Source organism: Carassius gibelio, chromosome B18 (genome assembly GCF_023724105.1).
Source record: "Carassius gibelio isolate Cgi1373 ecotype wild population from Czech Republic chromosome B18, carGib1.2-hapl.c, whole genome shotgun sequence".
Taxonomy (NCBI): Eukaryota; Metazoa; Chordata; class Actinopteri; order Cypriniformes; family Cyprinidae; genus Carassius; species Carassius gibelio.
Window position 1 is genome coordinate 4693328 of NC_068413.1, and position 27911 is coordinate 4721238.

At 36.6% G+C, this 27911-nt stretch overlaps 1 protein-coding gene across 1 annotated transcript; it reads left to right on the forward strand.

The window, feature by feature from the left end:
* The first annotated feature begins 364 nt into the window (after positions 1-364).
* sema3ab (sema domain, immunoglobulin domain (Ig), short basic domain, secreted, (semaphorin) 3Ab) lies at positions 365-27859 on the forward strand. Its single transcript, XM_052582060.1, has 17 exons — positions 365-1101; positions 9442-9602; positions 11541-11603; positions 14930-15049; positions 15268-15361; positions 16564-16683; positions 17758-17900; positions 19385-19499; positions 19608-19677; positions 19825-19969; positions 20073-20292; positions 20387-20478; positions 20696-20737; positions 21988-22145; positions 23434-23501; positions 24853-24998; positions 25157-27859. Exons 1-17 carry the CDS (start codon positions 987-989, stop codon positions 25625-25627), a joined length of 2343 nt encoding a protein of 780 aa, XP_052438020.1. The 5' UTR covers positions 365-986; the 3' UTR covers positions 25628-27859.
* The last annotated feature ends 52 nt before the right edge of the window (positions 27860-27911 follow it).

Here is a 27911-nt window from a genome sequence, read left to right on the forward strand (position 1 = left end):
AATAATTGTTTAAAATTCAGTCTGTTCTTCACACAAATAAGGCACACACATTTGATTGACCAGTTTTATGATACTTTTGTATCTTTACAGTGTAAATAGCGGATATGCGAAATGAAAATGAGTAAATGATGAACTTTCCCTTTAACTTTATAAGCGTCCTGACCAGCCTTTCTTTAAACATGGAATATCATCCTTCCTGCCACACGCCTTCACCTCACACGTGGAGACGTGCTAAAAATAAACGTCTGGCGTGAGGGTGGAGTTTGACGAGTGTTTTCAGACTCCTGGGCGGCAGAGAACAGTGCGAGACACGGACAGGAAGGGACGACTTCCTAATGTCCTGAGAAGGACATAAAGTCTGTTCTTGCGTCTAATATAGAGCAAAATAAACATTGGGAAACCAGGACAGTGAGGTCAGGAAATATCAACCACACATGGCCTCCAATGTCAGAATGATTTTTGTAGAGTGAGTGCAACTTTGACAGTGTGTGTGGGATGTGGAAGTAGGAAAAAAATCTACCTAGAGGATCTTCTGCTGGAAGCACAGCCCTCCCCTTTCCTCTCGCTCTCTCTCTCTCTCTCACTCACAGTCTTTCTCAGCTGGCTCCGCTCTCTCTCATTCTTGCGCTGTGACCGTGTGCACTGAGCTTTTGCAAAGAGAGGGAGAGAGAGAAGCGCCTAGGGCTTCACAGAGCTTAAGTTGAGTTTAGTCTCCACTGTGTTACTATTTAAAACAGTCAGAGAGGAAGAGCGCACAACATCTAGGAGATAAACAACCACGGGAACACACTTTAAAGTGAGACAGTGAGTGGTGTGGACACTCGTGGTCTTCTCCTGAGGCTGTGACTGCTTCACCAGGAGAGATGTGATCTTTGTGTGACTTATTGTACATACAGACACACCTGCTCCATCCTCTGAAGGACTGGATTGCTGAACGAAACAGTGTTTACCAGAGGCCAGTGGACTGCACAGAGGCAGGGGTGAAAATGGACTACCTGTGGGGGATTGTACTGCTGCTGTGGACGCTCGGCGTGCCGGAGAGAGGAACCGACGCTCAGGGGAGCAAAAACAACGTACCCCGGCTCAAACTCTCATATAAAGGTCAGTCACCTTCTGATTTTGGGAAAGGGAGAAATCAGAAAATGATTGAGGAATCTTAGGAGAGTAAATGTTAAAGTTTCTTGATGCTTTCTTGTCTGGAGTTGGCATACAGGTCTGTTTGCTTCATTAATATGATTCACATGGTTTAATTATGCATGGTTGGTGATTTTGAAAGATGTTTCTTAAAGTGAAGCTAGACAATATATTCTGTCATGGATATTTGCGTTCCTTATTCACAATTAAAATATTAGAGAGGTGATATTAAAAATGAAATTGTGCTTGCTGAGAGGTGAAATTATAGATCAACAATTAGAATGTTCTATTTGTTTTTTTTACCAGTAGTGCAACCACACTGAAAAAAGTTGGTGTAGGATTTAACAGTTTTCACTGAGAAATTGCAAGTAAATTACACAAATAATTACAAAGCAACACACTGAATTAAATGTGAAATTTTGAAGTAGAAATACTATTTTCTTGTTAATCTTATTCCAGTAATCTTTTTTTTTTTTCTGTTAAGCGTTAATCTTAGATTTTCTCAACAATGCCTTCTCTCTCTCTCTCTCTCTCTCCTTTCTTAATTTTTAACATTCAACCTTAAAAAAAAGTAGATCTGCACATTTCTACCCTATCTGACCTGAAATATTACTTTTGTTTGGATAACCTGTTTTGGTTGATTCAGTCAAATTAAAAATAACATCTGACATAAAAAAAAAAAAAAAAAAAAAAAAAAGCTGTTACCACTGAAGCATTTTGTACAGTTTAGAGGTTTACAGTATTCTGTTTGAAGGAAGCATTTAGGTTTAATTCTACAAGAGACACAATTATTCTACAAGTATCACACAATACTGGGTAATTATGCACAGATTAAATCAGGCATGTGATGTTAAGTTTGTGTGTTCACAGAGCCTGTGGGCTGAATGCGTTTGTCTGGATGCACAGGTGGGAATGTTTAAACCGCTGGCATTCATTGTTTCCCTGAAACACCTACACGTATACAGTTCAAACGCCCAACATACAGACTAAACTCTGTTTTTAATTTGCATCCTGTACATTTTGAGTCTAACTTAATAATATCAGTCAATCATAAATTATCTATCACAGTGGTTTTGCAAAAAGTCTTTTATGTTTTCTATTTTTGAATATGAGAACATGTCATTCAGACTGTTTATGTTGGCATCTGCTAATTTTATTAGCATCTGCCAAGATACACCAAAGTTGCACCATAAATATGAAATGTGGAAAGCCTGTTTATTTCGCTGTAATAACTATGCAGGATGTTAGATTTTATTATTGCTATACAAGCATTGTTAGCCCCTATCAAAACCGACATTGTTTGCCCCTATCAGAACAGACTTGTCCACTTTTGGGTCATGACCCACTGCTTGAAAACCAATGATCTATTATATTCTTCTCTGCATGTGCTTTCCTCCACTTTTGTTGCTCAGCTAGAGTAAAATGTTTATAAGATTCCCAGTGTTTTGAGGGAGTGTGTTATGATAATTGCAGATAGTATAATGCAAGGTGGCTGTTTTTAATGGTGGGGTTTTGTTAAAACATTACAACTCTTCACATCCGACTGGTGTTCGTGATGAAGTGAGTGAATTCACAGAACGAGTGTTTAAAGGCAAGAGCTAGTTCCTCCCTCCCTCTGTAATTAGAAAGAGACACAGAGAGAGGTTTAACAGTCAGGGCAGATGGCTGTATAAAAGTGAGCCATTTCTCTCTCTGCCAGCTTTCTAATTGCACTGACAGCTCCTCATTAGCTGGCTGGTGGAAGCTGAGCTCTATATGAACCGCGGTGTGTGACTGTCAGGCGACAGACGTGCTCGATCCAGCACGCACGCATGCACAAACACACAGGGGGGCTCTTTAAGTACCCAGAGCTCTCATCTGCCCCAACACACACACACACCTCTGGAGCTGTTTACCGTATCAAACACTGACACCTACAGGCATACACACACTGTTTGTGTGGAAAACAATGAAGAAAGAGACAAAGAGAGATGGAGAGGGAATATGTGTTTGTGCATCTATAGAGAGAGAGAGAGAGAGTGTGTGTGTGTGTTTGAAATGTACCCTAGGCTGATCTAAGCAAACACGGCTTGGTAAAATGCCAAGACTGATTCTGATATCCACCAGCACCAGAGCAAACTCACACACCTGTGCACATTTGTCAGCACAGTCTGGCTGATTCATCCTTTGCTGAATTCTCATCAATTCAAATGCATGTGGCTGTGTGTAATTTATTTATTTATTTATTTATTAAAGTAGGTTTTTTTTTTTTTTTTTTGTATTCCTTTAGTCTGGAACAGGAGCAACGAACATCAAACCATTTGCTTAGCCATTTCTTGTGAGAATCCCAGAATTGTTTGCTTGTAGTCATTGTAGGTTGGCTTAAAGAAAGAAAGTGTAAAAAAAAAAAAAAAAACTTTTAAAGTTATATTTCAGAAATATAAATATAACTTCAAATGTAATATATATACATAATATATAAAAGCATTAATAGTTATAAAAACCAGTTTGACTAAAATTGTGTTTTTGTGTGGTAATATTTATTGCAGATGCCCAAAAGAACACTCTAAAAAGTAAATGCCTTATTGCTAACTTGAATTTATTTATTCGCTTATTCATTTGTTCACTTATGCACTTATTTTGCTTGCTTTATTCCCTGATATGAAACTTAAACATGCTCACCAGTGGTGAAATCCATTTTAAATGATGGCAAGTCATTATATATATATATATATATATATATATATATATATATATATATATATATATATATATATATATATATATATATATATATATATATATATATATATATATATATATATATATATATATATATATATATATATATATATATATATATATATATATATATATATATATATATATATATATATATATATAAATGTTTTTGACCTTTATTTTAAAAAGTCTTATTTTCTTCTTTTTTTATAATATAAAATGTATTTTATTTATTTATTTATTTATTTATTTATTTATTTCTACCAGTTGATTTAAATGTTACCACATGAAACACATTTTTAGTTAATCCTGACAACATGACTCAGACGAGCTGAGCCATTTACAAGGTCCTCCAATAGACATAATGATTTTCATACTATGATAATTATATTTTCTATGCTCTAACGTTCATGGAAACCTGCTCACATTATCATACATGATTTGGCTGCATTATGAACCTTTTAAATATGGAGGACCACTTTAAATATCTTCATAAATTGTTTTATTATATTTTTCTGAGTGAGAATATATTCCAAAATGTGGTCCTTACATGTACAACCAAACCTGCACACATTCACATACATGCTGTGGAATCCCCACAGCTGTACTTCAAATATTATAGAGGTGTGTGTGTGTGTGTGTGTGTGTGTGTGTGTGTGCTCTTGTTTTTGTGACATATCAAGACACAACTCTGTATAATGACATGGGTATGACACAGGTATTACAAGGAGAGAGTGACTTATGAGGACATAACCCATCTCCCCATTGTTCAAAACTCTTATAAATCATACAGAATGAGTTTTTTTGAGAAAGTAAAAATTAACAAAGCTTCCTGTGAGGGTTAGGGTTAGGGGTAGGGTTGATATAGGGCCATAGAATATACAGTTTGTACAGTATAAAAACCATTACGCCTATGGGATGTCCCCACTTTTCACAAAAACAAATGTGTGTGTGTGTGTGGAGAGGAAGCCACCCGTGAGGAAGTCCTGACTGAGCACTGATGTTCCTCACAGGGATAGTATCAGTGTCCCCTCTGAGCTGAAAGTTCCCAGGGCAAGTTAACAATAACACCTTTACTTAAATGTCAACTGGTGTGGAAAGACATAAAGAACAGGATAATGGATGTGGCTGCATGTTGTCTCAAATAAGTGGAAAAGAAACAAGAGATTGTCTACTTTAGTACTGTATGTATGAATGTGTGTGTGGATGTGTGGTCGAATAATGTTTTTGGTGTAAAGTTATCCCATTCCGAAATTAATGTTTCAAGACAGCTATAATCTCATGAAGGCATGAGAGAAATTTTATTTCACTTGAATTAAGCTTTTAATCCACAAACATGCCAAGAATCTGGTGTTGGATTGCATTTGCAGCATGTGAACTCTCCATATCCTCTTCAGAAATAAAGCCGCAGTGTTAGAGCTCACACATCTAAAACAATACCCTGCCAAATTCCTATGAAATGGAAAATATTTATGCCATAATACAGGTTTTCCCCTTGGAAAGCAAAAAGACACAAGGAGAATTGGATTTGATTTCAGGTATTTGATTGCCTGAAAATCATCTTTGGACCCTGTGGAAAGAGTTCAAACAATTATATACGCTAATAATCAGAACTCCAGATTTGATTAGATGGACATGCATGCTGTGATGAATGGAAAAAGGTGAGCGTGGATAGTGCTCATGTTTCATCTGCCCACACACACACACACACACACACACACACACACACACACACACACACATGTGCCCTGCAGAGCAGAGAGCGCAGGCAGTATGTAGGGTAGGGAAGTTTATTTTTATCAGCCTCAGATGGGACTGTTCCTCTGCCTCCACCTGCCCTCCCCTCCTCGCTTGTATTCTCAGATGTTTTTCCACAACAATAGATGGAGGGAAAGAGACAGTGAGACGGTCTCAGTGGTTTGAAGAGGCTGAGACTAGCTCTTTTCCTCTTTAAACCGGCGAGGTTCAGATAAGCAGCATGTCTAAAGCCACTTCCTCCTGTGTGACTGCGTGCTACTGCTGTAGATTACCCACAATGCCAGGCAGGGGCACCGTATGTTTTGGAATCTGACACAGAGCTTGACCCGTTTTTGTCCTGACTCAGCTAAACCATGGTACACTATTATTTCAGGTTTGAGGTTTTTCAATGTTTTTTTTTTTTTTTTAAAGAAGTCTCTTATGGAGTTGAGTATAGCTGCATTTATGTGATCTAAAATACAGTAATATTGTAAAATATTCTTACAATTTTAAGTGGCTGCTTTTTCTATTTACAGTAGGAGGACAAGCTAAATGGGCTTTACCGCCGCGCATACTGCCGTTTTACATTTTACATTTGATCTTAAATATTTAGGTACATCTAGATTTATATTTAGATTGAACCCGTTTGGTGTTCCTTGTCTTTGTCTTTGCAGCTCAAATCCTTCATTCTGAGAACCTGTTCCTCAGGGTGTTCTCAGGTAGTCTTTAATAGATAAATAACTCTGGGCTATATGATAATTACAGCTCAGGCACTATTGATTCACACAGCAACTGTCGCTATAGTTGAATTCTGAGTGAAACCTGCCAAGAGCAGTTACTTCTTGAGTCTTTATATCGGAGTTATGTGGCTGAGTGTAATGGATATTACTGATTTAAAAAAAAAAAAACTGTTTTACAAGGCAGTTAGATCATAAATCTCATATTCACATTTTACACAAGATCAGGTTTTATTGCTCCAGGTTGAAAACTTAATGTTCTCAGACGGTATTTTATTACCAAACCCAATTAAATGTACTCCTCACACCTCAGTCTGATCACACACTCAAAGACATGAACAATGCGCAGAATGATGTACTAAGTGCCTGATGATGTTCTATCTGTGGTATCTGATTTATGAGTTCGAAATGCCCTGGCAACCATCTGGATCATAACAGAGACGTTAAAAAAACCTAAACATTTCCTCATGCTTTGTTTTCACCTATTTACCAGATGTAAACTTGATGACTGATATGTTTCAGTGATGACACAATTACAACAGAGCCACAATGTTTTAGAACATTTGTGCATTTGGCTGCACATAGACTATTTGTTCAAATGCAATGCTTTTCAAAATTTGACAATGATAAAGAGCACTTAATTTCCTTTTTAAAGTGAGTGTTTGTGATTGTTGATGGAGTCATTTTGCAAGAGGGTGTGTGTGTGTGTGTTTGACTGCTATATGTGTGAATATTTTAATAAGACCTCTTCTCAGCACCAAGTGCATTGCGCAAGCAGACCTTTGACAATCCGATGAGACGCCTGTGTCAGTTGATGTTACACACTCATGCAAAACCACCAAACACACATAGCCACACATTTACACTTTCAGAAGCAGAAGTGAGCATAAAGCACTTCAAAAAAGAGAGCGCATATGACAGTAACAATGACATAATTCAGCAAATGTTTTTATGACATTAAGCTCAGAGGAAACGCTAGTCCTGTACATTGTTACTATTGCAAAATGCATTTCTTTGAACTGTGATATTCTATTTCAATATCACTGCACATAAGCCTAATTAATATATTGATTTAAGCAAATATTGTATATTGTACATAAATTTAATAAATCTGTCTGATTTTGTGTAAGGTTTTGGCTGAAATTAAAGGATTATAGCTTTCTGGACAGTTTTTATTTGTTTTGTCTTCTAAAAAGCCTGTGTTTTTGTGAGCATGGTGAGTAATGGTGATGGTGAGATGAATCTCACAGTGTTTCGTATGTGTCTAAAGGCATTCGGAGTGCTTTTTTTTTTTTTTAGTCATGGTCCCAAATGGAAACACCACAGCCACTCCAAACCCAAGCGAGAGATTCCCTCTCATTCTCTCTTTCTCCTCTTCAATAACTGGCCTCTTTTAAGTCATCTCATCCTTAGTCTTAACCTTTCTTCTGTTCTGGTCTTTTATTCTCCTCTGTGGCACTCCACAGGTTTTATCTTTCCTTTCTCACACTTTCCTCTTTCACTCTTTCCTCTTGCCTGGTCTTCGTCCTTTTCCCTTCAGGCCCTTTGAAAGCCCGTTTTCTGACATAAATATACATTATACATGTGTGAGTGTGTAGTTATGAAGATTTACATAATGGAAAATTGCTTTAAGTATTAAGTATTCCTTAATTCATTCTTTCATTCACCTGTTTACATTTGTGTATGTTTGTATAACATGGTTTTTATTAATGAATGAATGAAATAATTCATTTGTGATTTTTGGTAGGTAAGCAACAGGCTTAAAAACAGTTTTTGGATACTAAAAGTAATGTGGATTATTCTATCCCACACTGTGTGTTTGTGTGTGTGTGTGTGTGTGTGTTTCATCTGCTGCCCTTTTTGCCTTAACCCAATACAACTTAAAACCCAACACAGTCGCTGTGATTTTGGCAAGTAAGACATGTTCCTGGATCAGCATCTTTTGTTGATCCTGGATCAACATAACTGTCCAAAAATGTAGACTAAAATCAGGAATGATAGCTGATTAACAAGGGTGTAGAAGCACCTAACCCTGATTGTGAGCCTAAAACAGATAAAGATAACTGAAAACAGATAACTGAAAAGTTATCCCCCAATTCTGACTGGTTAATAGGAATGTTGTTCCTGGATCAACAGGGATATTGATCCAGGAACATGTTATACTTGGTGTAATCACGTTCACCAACCTAACACACACAGACACACACACACACACACACAATCATAAGTTACAACAATTGTCCAAACACTTCCATATTTCTCAGCTGCTATTAAAGTCCCTCTGGAGAGCAATTTAAGTGTGACGGCAGGGAAAATTTTACTTCCCTTTAGAACAAATGCTGTAATTACAGCTTGCTGGTCCTGTCACACATTTTCTTTGTTTCTTTAACTTGGTTTCACACCACACACCAGCCATCCAGGTACCAAGCTACTAATATACACTCTTTAGAAGTAAATAAGGTACAGAGATGTACCTTTTGAAGGGTACTGCCCAAGTGACAGCTTTTGTACCTTTTTATTCCGAGAGTATATTAAAGATGTAAGACATCCTGTTCAAAGTATTTTTTAAAATAAAGTGCATGCATGACAAGTCCTCCATAAAGGTCTTGATAGCCGAAAAATAAATGTTCCATACAACTCATACACTTTATTCTCAGTCGTCTGAAGTAACATGATTGGTTTGTTTGAGGAACAAACCAAAACTGACAGTCATTATTCACTGAAAATCCACTGTAGCCCTCAGATATCATCACTGCATTCAAATTCCAGTCTGTTCCTTTTTGCTAAGCAGAGAATAAACTACATGAGGAACAAAAGCAAAATCCACAAGCAAATATCTTTCGTCAGCTTTCCCAGCTGTGTTTTAGCCAAACCACAGTCACACGTCGGACACACACTAAAGCAGAGCTGCCGTCAGAGCCAAGGTCCATCTATCTGTCTCCCTCTCAACTATGCAACTCAAAAAATGAAGATGAGGTCGGAAAGCATCATGTTTTACGTATTGTGAAGCATATTTGAAAGCTCAGCATATGGTTGTTAATGTTTCTGTCAGCTTTTGAAGGTTGCAGAAGACCCAATAAATCCAATATACTATATTCACTTTTTCCCACAGAAATGTTGGATTCCAACAACCTTCTCACTTTCAATGGATTGGCCAACAGCACTGCCTATCACACCTTTTTATTGGACGAGGAGAGAGGCCGGCTCTTTGTGGGCGCCAAAGACCATGTGCTGTCCTTCAACTTGGTGGACATCAATCTGGACATGCAACTGGTAAGAAGAGGGTTTTAGAATAGCTATTAAAACAATCAGGATGACATTAACCATTTTGGATGGCCAACAATGCACACTGCATGACTTGTTCAGGTGGACAAAATTTGGGCTGGTTTGGGGTCAATTGGACATTTTTTCAAACATATTAATTGTATAGGCTAATTGGTTAGCAAACAATCCCAAAAGGTTATTGTTCTGCATCCAGTCAGTCATCACAACATTACTAAACACACACGTACAGTGGAAAGATGACTGCTGCTGATGTTGACGTCGCGGCCACACTTTTAGCCAATCACTAAGGATCAGCAGACAGACGTGATGATTGTTTTAAGCGTGATAAAGCATTGGATTTTGAATGTATAACTATATAAGTGATCATAATGCCTAAATATAAGTTACATGGAAAAGAGTTGGAGAGAGTTTTAACTGTCAAAATGTGAATTACACCTGTTGAGGGAGAGATGACACTCCGAAATCAGAGCACAGTTCAATTATTTAACCAAAATATGTTGGCAATATTTACCCCAATACTGAGGTGTTTGCTCTCAGATCAATGAGTTGTACAATCAATCTGTTTAAATAAGAAATAGAAAACCTGTCATAATCGACAGAAACAAGCTGATAAGATTGAATCCAATATTTGCTGGATTACATGCTTTATATGAACAGAAGTTATAAATAAATAGCTGTACTTGCTACTTATACATGGTCTCTCTCTCTCTTTCTCTCTCTCTCAGTCTTATACACACAAACATGAACACATCAGCACACAGGGGGATCTGTTTCCAGTGAAAAGAATATGAATATTTCAGGGCAAAGCTGTCATTCTGATCACATAGAGTCTGGCTGAGAGCTGCTATCCATTCACCTGGATAAATAATGAACAAAATAAACGTAGCAAAGTACAGACAAACGGCGCCAGGCAAAACCACAGCCCACTTTAGTCTATATACAACTTTATAAACTTAACCTTCACAGAAGAAAGGTAATATGGGGAAAGTTTCAGCACAGGCATTTTGTGAGGAAGTCAGTGGTTATACAAATTTTGATGATTATGCATATTTATGAATGAATGATTATGAAATTTTGTTTTACGAAGTAGTATTAGTATTAAGTATTAGAAATTAGGATAAACAAATGTTCTGACCATTTTGGGTCAGCAAGTTATTTATTTATTTTTGAAATTCATAATTTTATTTAGCAAGGATGCTTACATGGGTCCAACGTGACAGTAAGATACTTATAATATAGATACTTATATATTTTTAATGGATTTTCTTTTTCGCTCAGGATCCTTTGATGAAGACAAATGAAAAAAAGATATATATATATATATATTTTTTTTTGTCTTCATCAAAGGATCCTGAGCGAAAAAGAAGATCCATTAACAGTAAATAAAAATAAAATAAAATAAGCACCCCAACTTTTTAACATTGTTAAATAATAATAAATATTTGTTATTATTTAACTTGAAGGTCTGTCTTGTGTGATTAAGTAAATTTTCCCTTTTTTATTACTAAACATGTTGTATTAAATTATAAATTTAATCATATAATATATGATACAATAATATTACAGGTCAAATACATTTTGTAGATTAATACATTTAATCCAAAATGGTTATCAGTGTGTTATCTTAATGTGATGTGTGTGTTTTTCATGCTAGGATATTCAAATTGTAATATTGTCCTTATAAACCTGTTGCTTTGGTATATTTTATGGTGAATTACTGCTGTTTTGTGGTTTTAACCAATATTAAGTTTAAAAATATGTAATGTTTTTTTGTTGTTGTTGTTGTTGTTGTTGTTTTACTTGCTCAAAATAAGTAGGTTGCTGCATTGGGTTTTCTTAAGGTTAACAGACAACAAGAAGCTTCCACAAAAAGATTTCCCAGTATTCTTTCTCCTTTAACTTTCTCTCTCTCTCTCTAACCGGTAGATATCCTGGCCTCCTTCACCTTCTCGACGAGATGAATGCAAGTGGGCTGGGAAGGACGTCCAGGTAAGTGCTTCTCTTTCACTTTGTATTTTTTTCTATCCTCTCTCTTCTGTCCTCTTCACGACCCTGAGATCCATCAGATAGACCTCACTGATGCAGTGAACTGCTTGTTTGTCTGCACTGTTCCACTTCTCTCTTCATCTCTCATATGACTCACTTTGTAGTACATGTATGCATGATATAACTTATAATTAGATCAGCAAGATGAAACTACATAAATTATTACACAAAAATCGAAGAGAGCGATTTTCAGACCTAATATTTTACAGAATTTTCAACTTTGATAATAATAAGAAATGTTAATTGAGCTGCTCAATAAAATTAATTCATAAAGGATCATGCAACTTTGAAGACTGGCGTAATGATTCAGAAAATTCAGCTTTGCATCATAAGAATAAAATAAATGTTAAAATTATTTAAAATAGAAAACAGTTATTTTAAATTGTAATAATATTTCACAATATTTTACTTTATTTTTAATCCAATAAATGCAACCTTGGTGAGTATATGAGACTTTGTTTAAAAACAGTAAAAAAAATCGGGCCCTAAGCTTTTGAGCAGAATTGTGTTTACATAATACATCAGCTTTTAAAAGAACTTTTTTTTCCATTATATATGTATATTGTTGAAAGTAAATGTAATATTTGAGATGGATCCAAAATCAAGACTGGATTGGTTTGCTTTTGACAAGAACCACTCGTTCTGAGAAGGTAAAGCTGGGCTTGTCTGTCATCTGTCTTTTGCTTTCACAAACAAAGTTGAAGGTTTCTCTCAGAAAATCAGTTCAGCAGATGTCAGTGGAAGAATGAATAAAAACCAAATCACTGAATCGTGGGACAACGGTGTGTAAACACTTTCCAGGCCGGGCTGCCATTTGCTCTCATAAATTCCATCGCCGGTCCTGCCCGAGGCACTGCCTTGAACATATAGAGCCATAGAAAGCGGCCCTATGCGCTGTTAGCATCATAAAGAAACTATAAGGTTGGTTGGGTTTCAATGGTGCTTATTTGAATTGCAATAACATGCATTTTGATGTAAACATGGTTTCGATGAATGGCAGGGTGCTCACTGAAAGATGGCTTTTATGTGAAGAGAGGGGTGCTGCTGAAAAGAGACAGATTGACTGAGGCTCGTTCAGCTCAAAGAGAGGCTCAAGCTTGTTTGAAGTTAATGGGAGTACGTCAATTTAGAGCCCTTTTGAAGGTCAATGAAGGTAGAAAACTGCTGGTCCTGTTGAAGGATCTCAGCCACAATTTGTAAGAAACAAAAAGAGAGTGAGATCAGCGCTTATGAACCAGAAGTCTTCACAAAAACAACCATTTATCTTGGTGGTGGTGCTGCATGTTAGGTAAGGTTTTAATTAATAGTTTGAATTCATCTGTGGCTTTTGCAATAAATAACTTTAACATAAAATTAGCAGTTATTTAAAAACCAAATATGTATTTAATTGTATTTTCACATTTTATTTTATTAATTTTATTTTATTTTAGTGTAGTTTAATTTTATTTCATTTACAGTTGTGATTTACAGAAGTGTTTTAAATGCATTTTACATTTAGAATTAATTAATGAGCATATTGACATTTAAAACAATTTATTGTATTTTTCGCTTTTTATTTAATTTAATTTAATTTTATTTTCAGATAAGGCTTGGTCAAAACCAATAGCATGGACAAAGCAACTTTTTAAAATCCTATTGGTTACTGTGCAATTTCACTATCAAACAAGGTGTATAGAAGTGACAATCCACTATTAAGAAGGTGAACAAGCAATACATTGAGTGGAGAGCTTAAACTTTAAATAAAACCACGTGTTTTTGTCTTGATGAAGGTGTGTGCAGAAACATGTCAGTTTAAATTAAGTCTGAGGTATCCAATTAACAAATGTTTGCTGGTTGCTGGGAGAAATCACCATACAAATGAGTTACATGTAATCATCGTGGTATATTAGGTTGGGATAGGAGGTTGGGGAAATATAGCTAAACTAAAGTATCAGTAGAATGTAAAAAAAAATGAAGAAAAAATGTAGAAAAAGCCAAATCTTTGAGTCACATATTATATGTTGTCACACTTTTCTGTAAGATGAGTCACTTCAGTCTGTTCCAGATGAGACTTGCTCAGACACGTGGCTTTAACACAACTGAGAAGCTTCTGATCATCACACACATGCACATTTCCATAGGCAAAATCCCTGCTCAGATGCTACAGTGGAGCTAACAAATAACACACACACACACACGCTCTAACCCTGAGAGTAAAGGCCACTGGGGAGATATGGACGCCTATAACAGGATTTCCCTGTTAATGCACTAAACACCCCACTGAAAAACAGCTCCAGCTGTTGTAATATTTTCCTTTTAATGAAGCGCCTTGTGGGAGCATGTTGGTCAGCTGTGCCGCTGTGTGTGGAATTCCGTTGTAGGAGTTGGATGAACACAGAAATGACATAAGCATAAAAAATCACGCAATATTAAAGAACATGAAACGATTGAGTCAGTCCACAGATTACAGCATGACAATCTAATGGCATCATAACACATCATTATGCAACCTAAACCTACGAGTGAACCCCTATAATACAGAAGGTGATAATATGAAGGTAATTATTAGTGAATATCTGAAGTCAGTTCTCCTCAAGTGCACACAGGTGTCCTAATCACAGGTTTAGATCACCACAATAACTGTGTTTCAGTAAGTATATATATTTAAAAAATCTGAAAGTAAACAAATACTTCATACATCTTCACTACTGTACTGTTTTTTTATTATTTTTATCATAAATGCAATGAAACAGTAATATTTAAAAATATTATTACAATTTAACACACACACACACACATATATATATATATATATATATATATATATATATATATATATATATATATATATATATATATACAATGCAATGCATTGCAATGCAAACGGAATGCAAACGGAATTTTCAGCATCATTACTCCAGTATTCAGTGTCACATGATCCATCAGAAATTTTAATATGCTAATTTTCTGGAGACATTCATACATTTAAGAGTGTCCTAAGTGTCCACTGCATGTGTGTGCGTGCATGTGTGTGTTTGTGTGTGTGTGTGATAAGTGATAAGCTGTGTCTCTCGCCATTTGTTGACACAGATGGCATGTGTTTATTTATCTAAGAACCTAGTGATCACTGTGAATCAAGAAATACAGATACACCACAGATTTAGTTTGCTTTTCTCTCTGTCATGTCCAAGGTGTTGTTTTGGAAGTTTCTGTTGGTAAAATATTGGCTACATCAATATAAATGGCCTTTTTATGACCATTAATTGATGTTTTGTTCTCTCTGTCTGCAGAAAGAGTGCTCAAACTTCATAAAGGTTCTGCAGTCGTTTAATCAGACGCACTTGTATGTGTGTGGAACAGGAGCCTTCCATCCCGTCTGCGCTTATGTGGAAGTGGGCAAACGCCCCGAGGTAAATCCATCCAACATCAGTTATTCTTTCACAGTTTATTGGTGATTCTGATTTATCAATGTATGTCACTTTTGATTATTTAGAAGCTTTGTTCACTTAGACAAGTCCAAAAAATAATGCTAAAATAGTTCGAATCACAGAGTAGCCAGGAAATGTGATAAATGTTTCATTGTGAATTGTCATCTGCACAGATTAATTTTGTGCTCTTTTCTATCCAGGACAACATCTTACGGCTAGGGTCATCAAGCTTTGAGAATGGCCGTGGAAAGAGTCCATATGACCCCAAACTGCTGACCGCTTCCATGCTGATCGGTGAGTGATGCTGAATATGAACGACTGATTTTCTGGTTAATATTTAAATTCATTGTAATCCTAGAAGTCAAAAAAGTAATTTTAAAAGTCTTTAAGAAGTTCCTACAGGTAGAATCATTTTATATAGACTGAAAAAATGAATTATTAGCTTGACCGCACATCTTTACATGGGTGGTGTAAAGCCACATTGTAATTGTGTAGGTACTAATATATTAACAACAAGCAAGTTATAGGTTACTGGTCCTATAATACAAATAAAATGCACACAGAAGACAAATCTATCGAAGGTAAATTTTATAAAGTGTGTAAAAAAGTAAACTAATTCTGAAAATATAATATATTTATTTATTTAGGATTTATTTATTATAATTACATGTAATGTTAATTTAATTTAATTTAATTTAATTTAATTTAATTTAATTTAATTTAATTTAATTTAATTTAATTTAATTTAATTTATGTGTAGAATATTCAAGGGGGTCCAAATATAAGGCCACTTTGGACTTCAAAGGAATCATAATCTAATTTAAACTATAGTATCTAATATAAATAAATGGACATTTTATATATCAAATACTATATCATTGATGTTACATTTTCATTCAACTTTTGACTCAAATATACTGATAATATAATTAAAGTGCATATGTTTGTTTTCTCAATAGTAGTTGTTATGCTTCACTGAGCTATTTTGATTGTCACTCTGGGAAATTAATTAAACTATATACAGTACATAAAGCAGATTTGGTTAGAGAAACATAACAGGCTACAGGTCTGTGTTTGTGTATTTGGTGTGTGGCAGTGCATAATCCGGAGTGTGTTTTGCTCTGGTTCATGTGTTCTGAATGGAAACTCAACACCCTTGAATAATGCTCTCTTTTCGAGGATGACCAGTGCATACTGTTCCTCTGGTTTTGTGCTTTACCTGCAGAGCATTCTACTGTTAAATCTCTCATCTCAGATTAAAGGTCACTCATGACACACACACAGTCCCGTTCTCTCACACCGTCCTTAAGCGTGAAATTGCCTGCGAGTGTTGACGGTCACACCTCTTTGAGTCTTCACCTGAGCCGTTAATAAAGTTTACAAAACCCAGACTGAACTAGCTCCACCTGTCTCCTGACATTTTATTCTTGCCATCCATATTGAACTCACATCAACCATCCTAAATATGAGTTATAAACAGTGTTTTTGATCATCAGATGGGGAACTTTATGCTGGGACATCAGCTGACTTCATGGGCCGGGACTTTGCCATTTTCCGAACGTTAGGCAAGCACCATCCAATCAGAACAGAGCAGCATGACTCCAGATGGCTCAATGGTGAGACACAAACACATATTTCCACACAGCTTTGTATATATTTTAAATGAATGCAAACAAAGACACAGATACTGTTACTTTTCCTTAACATTTACATCAACACAACAATTATATATATATAAAAAAATACATTTAAAACAGCAATTTCTGCAACATCAATTACATATTCCCGTGAAGCAAAGCTGATATAATATACTTCTGAATTCATTCTCATATGCTGATGAATGTTGAACACTTGTGCTGCTTAATATTTTAAGATGATATATGTTTTTCAGGATTCTTTGAATAGTAAGTTTAAAAGAATATTTGTTGGAATATAAATATTGTAACATTATAAATTGGGAATTTATTTCCCACAACATGATGTTGCTTATTATTTCAAACTTTACCTCTTATTCTCAGATTTAATAATTACATTTAAATGACTGTTTATTCTGTGGAAACAGACAGTTATATATGTGTGAGAGAGAAACAGAGAACTCCTTAACCAGAAAAACTGGATTTTAAATCTTGATCAGACCCTTAAAAGTGATCAAATATCATGACCTCACATTTTGTGTGCTAGCATGTGTGTGGCATCATTTCTTCATGCTTCTTTTTGTTAACCAAAGTAACAATTAAAGATTAAAGGAATGCCTTTGGCTCCAGTGAACAAGTTTTGCGTCATAGGAGTGTGCATGCACTTGTGTGTGTGTGTTTGTGTAGATGTGGTGAGGTGACTGTGTAGGTCAATGTTAGCTGGTGCCACAGTAATATCACGTGAGATGTTTGTGATGTGGCTCTTGGACCTCTGTGAACACACCAATAACTCTGAATAACCATAAAAAACAGACTGTGAAGAGCTGGGGCCCACAACACCGTAAATAGAGCACTTGCACATCTCACTAAGACACACACACACACACACATGTAAATTTGAGAGTCAGACCCATTCAGCTATATGAACGATGAAGCTTAAAAATGAAATCTAAAACTGTCAGTACTCTTTCTGTTGAAGTTATTGGTCAACACTATTGTTGTTGTATTATGCATTTTTATTCTTTTGTGTTAATGTTGTGTTTGTTGTCCTTCCAGATCCTAGATTTATCAGTGTGCATCTCATCCCAGAAAGTGACAACCCTGAGGACGACAAGATCTATTTGTTCTTCAGAGAGAATGCCATCGATGGAGAGCAAACCAGCAAAGCCACGCACGCCAGAATCGGACAGCTATGCAAGGTACAGATACTCTTCACACGTCCAAACACCAAAGGACCACAAACAGACTGTTTCACACACACTTAAGCACAGACAACTGGAGTTATCAGTTACGTTTCAACTTTGCCCCAGATCCAACCTAGAATCATTTAACCAGCCTAGAATCATATAACCAGCTCCATGTGTATGGCTTTTTGATGTAGTAAACTTGCTCGGTAGCACACCTGGTACAGCAATGCAGTTGCACTGTAAAGAGCTTAAGTATGGATCTTGTGAAACATGTATCATGCCAATAGAGATAAAAGACTTGAAAAGTGAGCTCAAATGAAATGGTTGATTCAGCAAAAGCGATTACATCTCATGTTTGCTTATGTTAACACTATCGATAAGACCAAATATGAATCACACTGGACATTTCACTTTGAAAGTGTCATAAAACCTGCAAGAATCTATGTAATATCGTTTTGCAAAAATGCCACCACAAGCATATTTTGCCAGTATGTTTCCAATCGGACGATGCCATATTGAATTCTCTGACTTTGTTGATATCTCTGCAAATTTGAACAGAGTTTAGGATTGTTTTTCTCTGAAAAAGGACTGTTTCCATTTAATATTGTAGGTTGAAGAGACAATTGAGATATTAACTAGATCTCATTTGTGGTTTCTCTTTACTACGATAATGCATGCAAACACCTTTGCTCCATTCCTCTCCTCCTCATGGTGGCGATACAGGTAGGTGGATGGCTCAGCCAGTGTTTTTGCATTTGGCTTCACCTCTGTCTTGTGGCCTTGCTCTCACCCCCCACACCGTGAAACCTAAGAGATGGCTAAAATGTCATAGGAGTCATCAGCCAAGAGAACAAAGACTGCTCTGTGGAGAAAATGTGAGACTTTGGCAGACTCGTTCAGCTCAAGTGCAAGTCTACAGCTTGAAGTGGTAGAAAGGTGTTCTCAATTACAGCTTGGTCGGTATTCCGGTATGACTGGAATCCTCTCCTTACAAACACAGACAATTGGCTTATTATACAGAGTGCATTTTCCAGCCCTGCTAATTAGAGCTGATCAATCCACAGTAAAGAAGATTGTTTATATTGCTCATGTGTTTCACATGCCGACTCCCAAGATTGTAGACATATGCGTATATATATACACATGCACACACCTCTTTAAAATCAATGAATTGTTAATGTTTTGGGACTTGTTGTTGTAGTGCATTAATTCAGGGGTCATGAATTGACAAATCTACCTTTCCTTGATCTTTTGACATATTAGAGGAAATTGTACTATAAAAACATTGTAAGTTTCAGATCTCAAAACTTCCTTGTTGGTTTAAAACAGCTTTTAAACTTGAAACCAAAGCTGCCAAAATGACTAATTTTGCCTTATTATGGAACACTTCAGAAATTAAAAAAGGGCTGTTAAGGATATTATTTTACACATCGGCATGTCTGAAGTAAACATGATAAGTAAAATGATACAAGTACGTTTTAATTTGTCCCTGACAGAATGATTTTGGAGGCCACAGGAGTTTGGTGAACAAATGGACCACCTTCCTGAAAGCCCGCTTAATCTGCTCCGTTCCTGGTCTGAACGGCATAGACACACACTTTGATGAGCTACGTAAGTGACCCATGCTGTGACAATGCCTTTGTATTTTGCTCTACAGTACATCTCTATTTTGGCATATTTGGTTTGCAACTCACTGAATTTGGTTTTGATCGTTTTCAGAGGATGTTTTTCTCATGAGCTCCAAGGATCCCAAAAACCCTATTATCTATGCTGTATTTACAACATCCAGGTATTAAAACATCCAATTTACACAAAATTTCCCCCTAAGACTGAAAGCTTGTTCTGTGTTTTTTGCTGTGTCTTAAGTCTCTAAAGGCAAAGTTGTCAAAAAAAAAAAAAAAAAAAAACTCAGATTTGCTGTTTCTTGGGTTTACAGTAACATCTTTAAAGGCTCAGCGGTGTGTATGTACAGTATGGCGGATATCAGGAGGGTGTTTCTGGGCCCTTATGCCCACCGAGATGGACCCAACTACCAATGGGTACCGTTTTTGGGTCGAGTGCCATATCCAAGACCTGGCACGGTAAGACGGCCAATCAGTGCTGATGCCTTTTTACATTTCACTTTTTGAAATAAAGGGACTTGCCTGCTTGGATTTGAACACATGTTCTTCTTGTTGTTGACAGTGCCCCAGCAAAACTTTTGATGGTTTTGAATCAACAAAGGACTTTCCCGACGATGTTATCACGTTTGCCAGAAGCCACCCGGCCATGTACAACCCAGTCTTCCCCATCAACAACCGTCCAATCATAATCAAAACCGATGTGGACTATCAGTTCACACAGATAGTGGTGGACAGGGTGGAGGCAGAGGACGGACAGTATGATGTCATGTTCATTGGCACTGGTGAGTGGAATAAAGTATTTAAATAATTTGATTTCTGTAATATTTTTAAACCATATACTATATGCAAGTTAATTATGTTATTTTTCTACCGTAGATATGGGCACAGTTCTTAAGGTGGTTTCTATCCCCAGAGGAACATGGCATGATCTTGAAGAAGTCCTGTTGGAAGAGATGACTGTGTTCAGAGTGGGTTTACTGAGTTTATTATACTGATTTATTTCTAATTGGTTTATTATTTAGATTTTTTTTCTCTCTCTATCTACTACAGTACATTCTACAATGTAGCATTTGTCCACTAAAACACTCCAAAGGCACAATTTTTAAGCTGTATTATTTTCCCCTATTTTGTAATAATTTGGTGATAAACAATATAAAGCATTAAAAACACTTATTTTCTTTACAGGAACCAACAGCTATTACTGCCATGGAACTCTCCACTAAGCAGGTTGGTATTATTAGAACTTTGAAAACAACTGATCACATAATGCAATAAAGATGGTGAAAGCAATTCAAATAAGTGCAAGTACTAAACATAATTCAGTTAAGCAAGTCTGAGGAATATAATTGGTATGTTAAAGTGCAGGGAAAAGAGTGAATTTAAAAGTGTGGGTGTGTGTGTGTGTGTGTGAGGGAGACAGTGTGTATGAATCACTGCAATGCATAACTGTTTCCACAAAAATGTTAAGCAGCACAGCAGTTAAAATCAACGTTAAAATTAATTTTTCATAATGAATATGATTTCTGAAGGAGCATGTGACACTGTAGACTGGAGTATTGGCTGCTGATGATGATTTAGTTTGGCCATCACAACTATAGATTACATTTTAAAATATACTGAAATAGAAAACAGTTATTTTAAAATGTAATCATATTTCACAATATTACTGTTTTTCTCTATTTTTGATCAAATAGTTGCATGCTTGGTGAACATAAAATCTTTCAAAAACATGCAAAAATCTTACAAACCCCAAAAATCGGAATGTTCATATAAATATAGAAATAAAAGTTCAAATAAAATAATTCAGCCACTTTCAACCACTGTGATTTTTGAAGACATATGGCTTGCATTGATTCTAAATAGTATCCTAATTTTAAATGCAAACTTGTTAATAAATCATTCTTTTTGTGTTAAAATCAATCACGCACAACAAGACCCAATAAGTCTAATATGTGATCTCCGTAAGTGCACAACTAGCGCAGCATGTGACTTTTTTTTAAAGAGTTAACTGGTCAACTGACCATTTTGTGGGTAAATTGTTATGCTGCACTGCATTTTGTTGACAGAGGAGATATAGCAAGATTTATCATGTACCTAAAAACCCAGCACAGTTCTCACACTCAGGCTGGGTTACACACACACGTTGCTTGGCCTCAAGCTACATTACGCAGAGCAGGGGCTGCTGTCACAGTCACTCACACCACACAGCAACATGAGGTACTGCCATTAGAGGCCACACATACACACACACACTGTCACACACACACTCAGGACTGCAGCGTGAGCTCTCCTTTAGATGGTGTGAATAATCAAGCAGACACTGAGAGGTTATCTGAAGCGATATATATAATTAAACCACTGCATGCAAGCCCGAGAAAGTTCCCGTTGTTAACTCTGCTATCTCACCAGCACAGACCATCAAAACTTTGCTATCACTGTTTTAAGTAAGTCTCAATCTCTCTGCTCTATCTTTACAGCAACAGCTCTATCTTGGATCCACCATTGGTGTTTCTCAGATGCCGCTGCATCGCTGTGACGTGTATGGGAAGGCCTGCGCTGAGTGCTGTCTGGCACGTGATCCTTACTGCGCCTGGGACGGCTCGCAGTGTTCCCGATACTTTCCAACTGCTAAGAGGTACGCTGAGGAACGCAGAAACAATGCAAATTTGACCTAAGATGAACAAGATGCTCTATGTGTTTTTACAATGGGTTTCTGAATTATTTTGGGTTGCTACAGTATATCAAAAGTTGAGTTGCTAATATATATAAAGAACCCTTTTATTTTTTACATTTTTTATATGATTGCAGTTCATGCTTTTAGTTAACCCTCTGAGGTCTAAGGGTATTTTTGGGGCCTGGAGAAGTTTTGTCATGCCCTGACATTTGTGCTTTTTTTCAGTTGCTTATAAACATCTAAATGGCTAACAAACTGGTAGTTGACACAAACATTTACGGCAAAAGGAAAACATTTTTAGATACATATTGTTACCTAAATGGCATGTATATCAAAACCCTTATATTTTTATATTTTCAGTTTACTTTTTAATTTTACTAGTTTTGTCATATACCTTTGCCATTTTTATGTTTCTACTGTGCTTTAATTTATTTTTTATTTCAGTTTTAGTCATTTTAATTCTCCCACTTATCTTAGTCAGTTGCCAATTGTTACATGCTGTTTAAATCTAATATATATATATCGGCTTTAAATGAACAAAAGCAATTGTTTACACTTTTATTTAAAAATAACAAAACTGGTGGTTGACACAAAAATTAACACAAAAATTTAAACTGTCACCATTTGCCTAACCACGTATTATTGTAAACAGCAAAAGCATTTATTTACTAGTTTAAGTTTCAGTTAACTTAGTCAACAATTAGTTAACAATTTAGTAAACAACAACTCTGCTTGATCCGTCCCTGGTAATGCTCTCTTGTTGTATTCCTTGAATGAAAGAATGTCAAAGTTTTGGAACAACGTGCTGATTGAGAAAGATATTAATTTTTAGGAGAACTATCCCTTTAATGTCAGTTTTACTATTATATTAGAACATTAGAAGTCACAAGGCTGGACGAGGTTCTCAGAGAGGTTCTTTGTGCGCTACTGCTGCTAAAAAAGGCCTCACATATTGCCAGAATTATTGAGTTGCCTCAAAGGTACATTCAGGACGAGATGTCTCGGGACATATGTTGCATGATACTGTATGTCTTTTCATAAAGGTTAGAGACTAAAAAGCCCAGAGCTGAAACAGGTTGCATTTCAGACACACGTATGCTCATGTGGAGCTGTGTTTGATTTACTTTGACCATTATATAGTGAGAGCTTTTCTGTGAGACAGATGTGTGTAGCAGTGGAAATCTGAGTCTCGGTGTGCTCACGCTCACCTGCCCTTTCTAATCTTCTGCTATGTGTTGTACATTCACAGGAGAACAAGGCGTCAGGATATAAGGAACGGAGACCCTCTGACTCAGTGTTCAGATCTACAGCATCACGGTAATATAGGTGGATCTCAGTGCAATCACAAAACATGTTTACTACTGTATGTGCAGCAACACGCTGTTACTGTGGGTTAATGATTGTTTTGATTTATTCCATAATTTTCTGCCAGGTCTTTACATGATAACTAGACTGATATTTCCTACCTTCCTAAATGTTTGGAGATTACATTCAGCAAGATTGTATGCAGATTGTATGCATTACATTTATGCCAGCCATGCATTACAGCTTTTCTATCAAACAGTCTCAGCCCTAATTCTAACCTAGCACTAAACACAGAAGAAAATGTGATTTATTAATAGAAATTGTTGTTCCAAGACCAACTTTCAGAACTTACTACTTGACATTATGTTATGTGTGATAACATGCTAGCAAGAAAGCAGTCAGGGTCTCATACTTCCCTCAACGTCTCTTCATAAAATAAAATTCAGGATGGATGGAGAAACTAACATTTTGCAGCCAAAGCAACTGTTCATAATGGTTTTTAATGAAAACTCTGCATACATGCTGTACAAGCCAAATTAGTGTTTAATTAAAGCTTCTGAAATGAACACAGCCTAAAAAAAGCCATTCTGCTATGTTAAAGACATATTTAACTGCTGAGAAATGGTTTCACAGCTGTTGCAAAAATAACAGGTTTCAGAACATGCACTTATGCACGTCAATGTAGATATAGTGTACAGTACCCTTCAAAGGTTTATAAGATTCTATAAGAATGTTATTGAATGAAGGCTCTCGTGCTCCTGCATTTATTTGATCATAAAAACAGTAGTGTGAAATATTATTTTAAATAACTGTTTTCTATTTGAATATATTTATTCCTGTAATGCAAAGCTGAATTTCCAGCATCATAACATTCTCATTTGCTGATTAGGTGCATTTCTTATTATTATCAATGTTAAAAGAAAAAAAAAATCTTACTGACCACAAACGTTTCAACGATAGTGTACATCGTGCGATCACATTCATGGAGGCCACACACAGATTTCCTGCATCGGAAACACCTCATTAAAGTGGCAGCGCTAACCCACAGCACTGCGCTCTGACGTTTCATAGTTCACACTTAAAAGGATGGCAGTAGAAAATGAAAGACTGAGGAGTAGATGCCGTTTAACACAAGTGATTTTCATGTTTTTGGTCGCTCTTGGCCTTGGATCCCTACGGACCTGAAACATGCTGAGAGAGACACAGCTGTGTGATATAGACATGCTCGGTGCGACTTCACTAGTGTGATAACACATGGTCTGAACTATCAGTTTGTATTCTCACTGTTGGATGCCCTGTCTCTCTGTCTCTGAATCAAGATTTCTGACTTGTTTCTCTGTTGTGTCCCTGCCAATTTGAGCAGAAGAGGGAGAAGGAGAGAGGGGTTTGCTGGATAAGACAGTGTACGGGGTTGAAAACAGCAGCTCTTTTCTGGAGTGCAGTCCTAAATCCCAGCGTGCCCTTATTTACTGGCAGTTTCAGAGACATGGAGAGGACCGCAAACAAGAGGTATGTTCTGTTATGTATACGGTGGAGGCCAAAAGACCAATTACAGAAGTTACGTAAATAAACTTATATTTGATAAGAAAATGTAATCGGAAAACAGAATCAGGCACTGTTGTTGTCAATGGTGTTAAAATTTCTCAAGTCTACGTTTTTTTGTTCAGATAAAGTCAGATGAGCGGGTGTTGGGCACAGAACAGGGTCTGTTGATCCGAACCCTCCATCAGAAGGACTCGGGTGTGTATTACTGCCATGCTGTTGAACACGGCTTCATCCAGACCATCCTCCGCCTGACACTCAACATCATTCCCACCGAACACCTGGATGACCTCCTGCACCGAGACACGGCTGACAGCAGCGACCCGGCCAATGGCAAGATGTGGTACCGTGACTTCCTGTCCCTCATCAATCCGCCGAGCCCGAACAGCGTCGACCAGCTCTGTGAGCAGGTTTGGAAAAGAGAACGGAAACAGCGTAGGCAGAAAGCCAATCTGCTGCACACCAGCCAATCACACGCCAGCCAGCTCATCCACTCCAGCCAATCACACACCAGCAAGTGGAAGCTGCAACAAGAGAACAAGAAAGGACGCAATCGCAGGACCCACGAGATGCAGCGGGCGCCCCGCAGCGTGTGACATGGACTCAAACGGGACATCAAACAGACTTCTGCTGAGACTGGAGACAGGAAGAGCGGAATTCCACTTCCTGTAGTATGTGTGTGAGGGATTTACTTATGAACCAGAGCACATCTTCATTCACACGTATTGAGACTCAAACTCTGAGAGGACGTAACGGGACACAAGAAGCTAACAGATACTGAAATACCTGTAAATATGACATCAACACAAAAATATACTGTGAGACAGGTTTCAGTCTGTATGAAAACCTTGTTTCATTTTATGAGAGACAAAACATGGATGCTGAAAGACCACTGTTTAACCTCCATAGCTAAAGCACAATCCCAGTGCATTCTGGGTAATGAACTTGTCAGTGATATTATGTGTATAGAGTGTGCTGACCTTAACATATACTGTATATCTTTGTATCAGAATGGTAGGCCCTTCTGTTTATGTACTTATCCATTAATTAGGAGTTCTTCTTCTTTTCTTTCCCCCTCTTTCTGTCTTCCTCCTTGTGTTTTCTGTATTCATCTGCCTCAAAAGCAACGCCTCCATTAATGGAACTGTGCACTTGTTCCTCTGAATAAGCTCTTCCTGACAAGAAAAACTAAAAATATTTTCTGCTATTTTTTTTTTTTAGATTAATATTTAATTTTGTACTGTGCCAGAGTATATCTAAAATATTACATGATAGATTTATTTTATTATTAGTTGTCTTAATTGTAAACCACTGCATAATGAGGGTAAACAAGCCGCCTCACTAACTTTTTCTCCTCAGTTAAGTTATTTGCTGATATGATTTTTGTCTATGTTCACGTTCACATTTATGTAAAAGCATTGTTGTCAAGTATATGAAATATGATTTTGTCATGTTCATCATGCATACTTGGGGAAATACTGGCTTGTACTACATGTACTAAAACAGAATTTATGAAAAAGCAATCCACACTACAACTATATAGACTATATTACCGTTTTTCAGCTATAGAATAATTATGTTTATGGCATAACATTATTATTTGTAACTGCGAAAAACTGATTTAAATTTTTTTCTTTTTACAAGGCTCTCCATTTTTTATGATGTTCAAGGCCATATTTGAAGTCAACATAGAAATATAGTATGTCTGGAGCACTTTTTGCTACTATAACGTAACATTTCTTAGAGAAAAAGCATTAATTATAATTTTATACATTTTAATCCCCTAATGAAAAGTGAGCACATCCACAAAATAGATGAAAAAAAAAAAATAATAATTATATCAATCTAATCAAATAAAATAATAACGTCACAAAACTTTTAACGAATGGGTGGCGCCATTGTTACACCCCTACTTATATATTCGTAGCTCAGAGATGTCTTAGAGATTTCCACATTTTATTAATTTTTTTAAGAGATTACGAAAACAATTTCTTTTCTTTGGAATAACTTAGGGACTTAATCATGAACCATGCAATAAGACCAAAACTTGGACCGAGAGAGTAAATGGGGTGTTGGTTTTGATTTTTTGTTGACTTTAAATATGACAAATTTACAACTGTTATACAATATCCCAAGCCTGTCCCTTGGCTGAGGAAGGGACAGCTGTGTGACTGGAACTGCTGGAATCAGAGACAGAATACAGCTGCGACCGGACTCACAGACTCCTTGAAAAGTCCTACTTTCACTGAATTAGTTTTATCAAGTCATGTTTGACCCTTCTTGTTGAGGCCACACACACACACTCACACCTACAACACACATATATCTGAATGTAGCTGTGAACATATAGACTATTTATGGAAAAAATGGTCCAAAAAATATATGCCACTGTGTACAAACTGCATGTGAATTTTCAGCACCACTCATTTCTATACTCGTTTACAGTAGCTGCTCTTGTTAATGAGAGATTTGTCTGGCGTTGGATTCCAGGTGGTGCTGAAAAAAAATATTCTGCTAATAATGACAGATGGTGTTATCGACGTGCATAATTTCTGCCTGATGAATTCTCTCTCTTTGTAACTAAATGTATAACCAACGGGAAACCGCTGTAAATGAAAGGATTTGACATGCAAAACTCGACAGTATGAACTCGGTTGGCTGGCTCTGTTTGAATGGACATCGGGCAGGAAAGGTCACCTGCCTTGCTTAGACCTTTCAAAGGGACTCTCTTGAACTGGAAACGAGGGACAAAGACATGAAAATGCTGCTGTAAATTATTCATTTCTGGCATGCATTCTGCTGTTCAAATAAACGTCTCTTCTAAAGAACCTGTTTCTGAGGGCTGGACCGCTGGGTGCGTTCTTGTTTCTGATTGCCTTG

What these genes read in the sequence shown, in the direction of transcription:
- sema3ab (XM_052582060.1), top strand. Translation starts at nt 987, where the DNA reads ATGGACTACCTGTGGGGGATTGTACTGCTGCTGTGGACGCTCGGCGTG. An exon ending in GGGCTGGGAAGGACGTCCAG is followed by an intron (nt 11,604 to 14,929) that starts GTAAGTGCTTCT and finishes CTCTGTCTGCAG; the next exon opens with AAAGAGTGCTCAAACTTCAT. An exon ending in GAATCGGACAGCTATGCAAG is followed by an intron (nt 17,901 to 19,384) that starts GTACAGATACTC and finishes TGTCCCTGACAG; the next exon opens with AATGATTTTGGAGGCCACAG.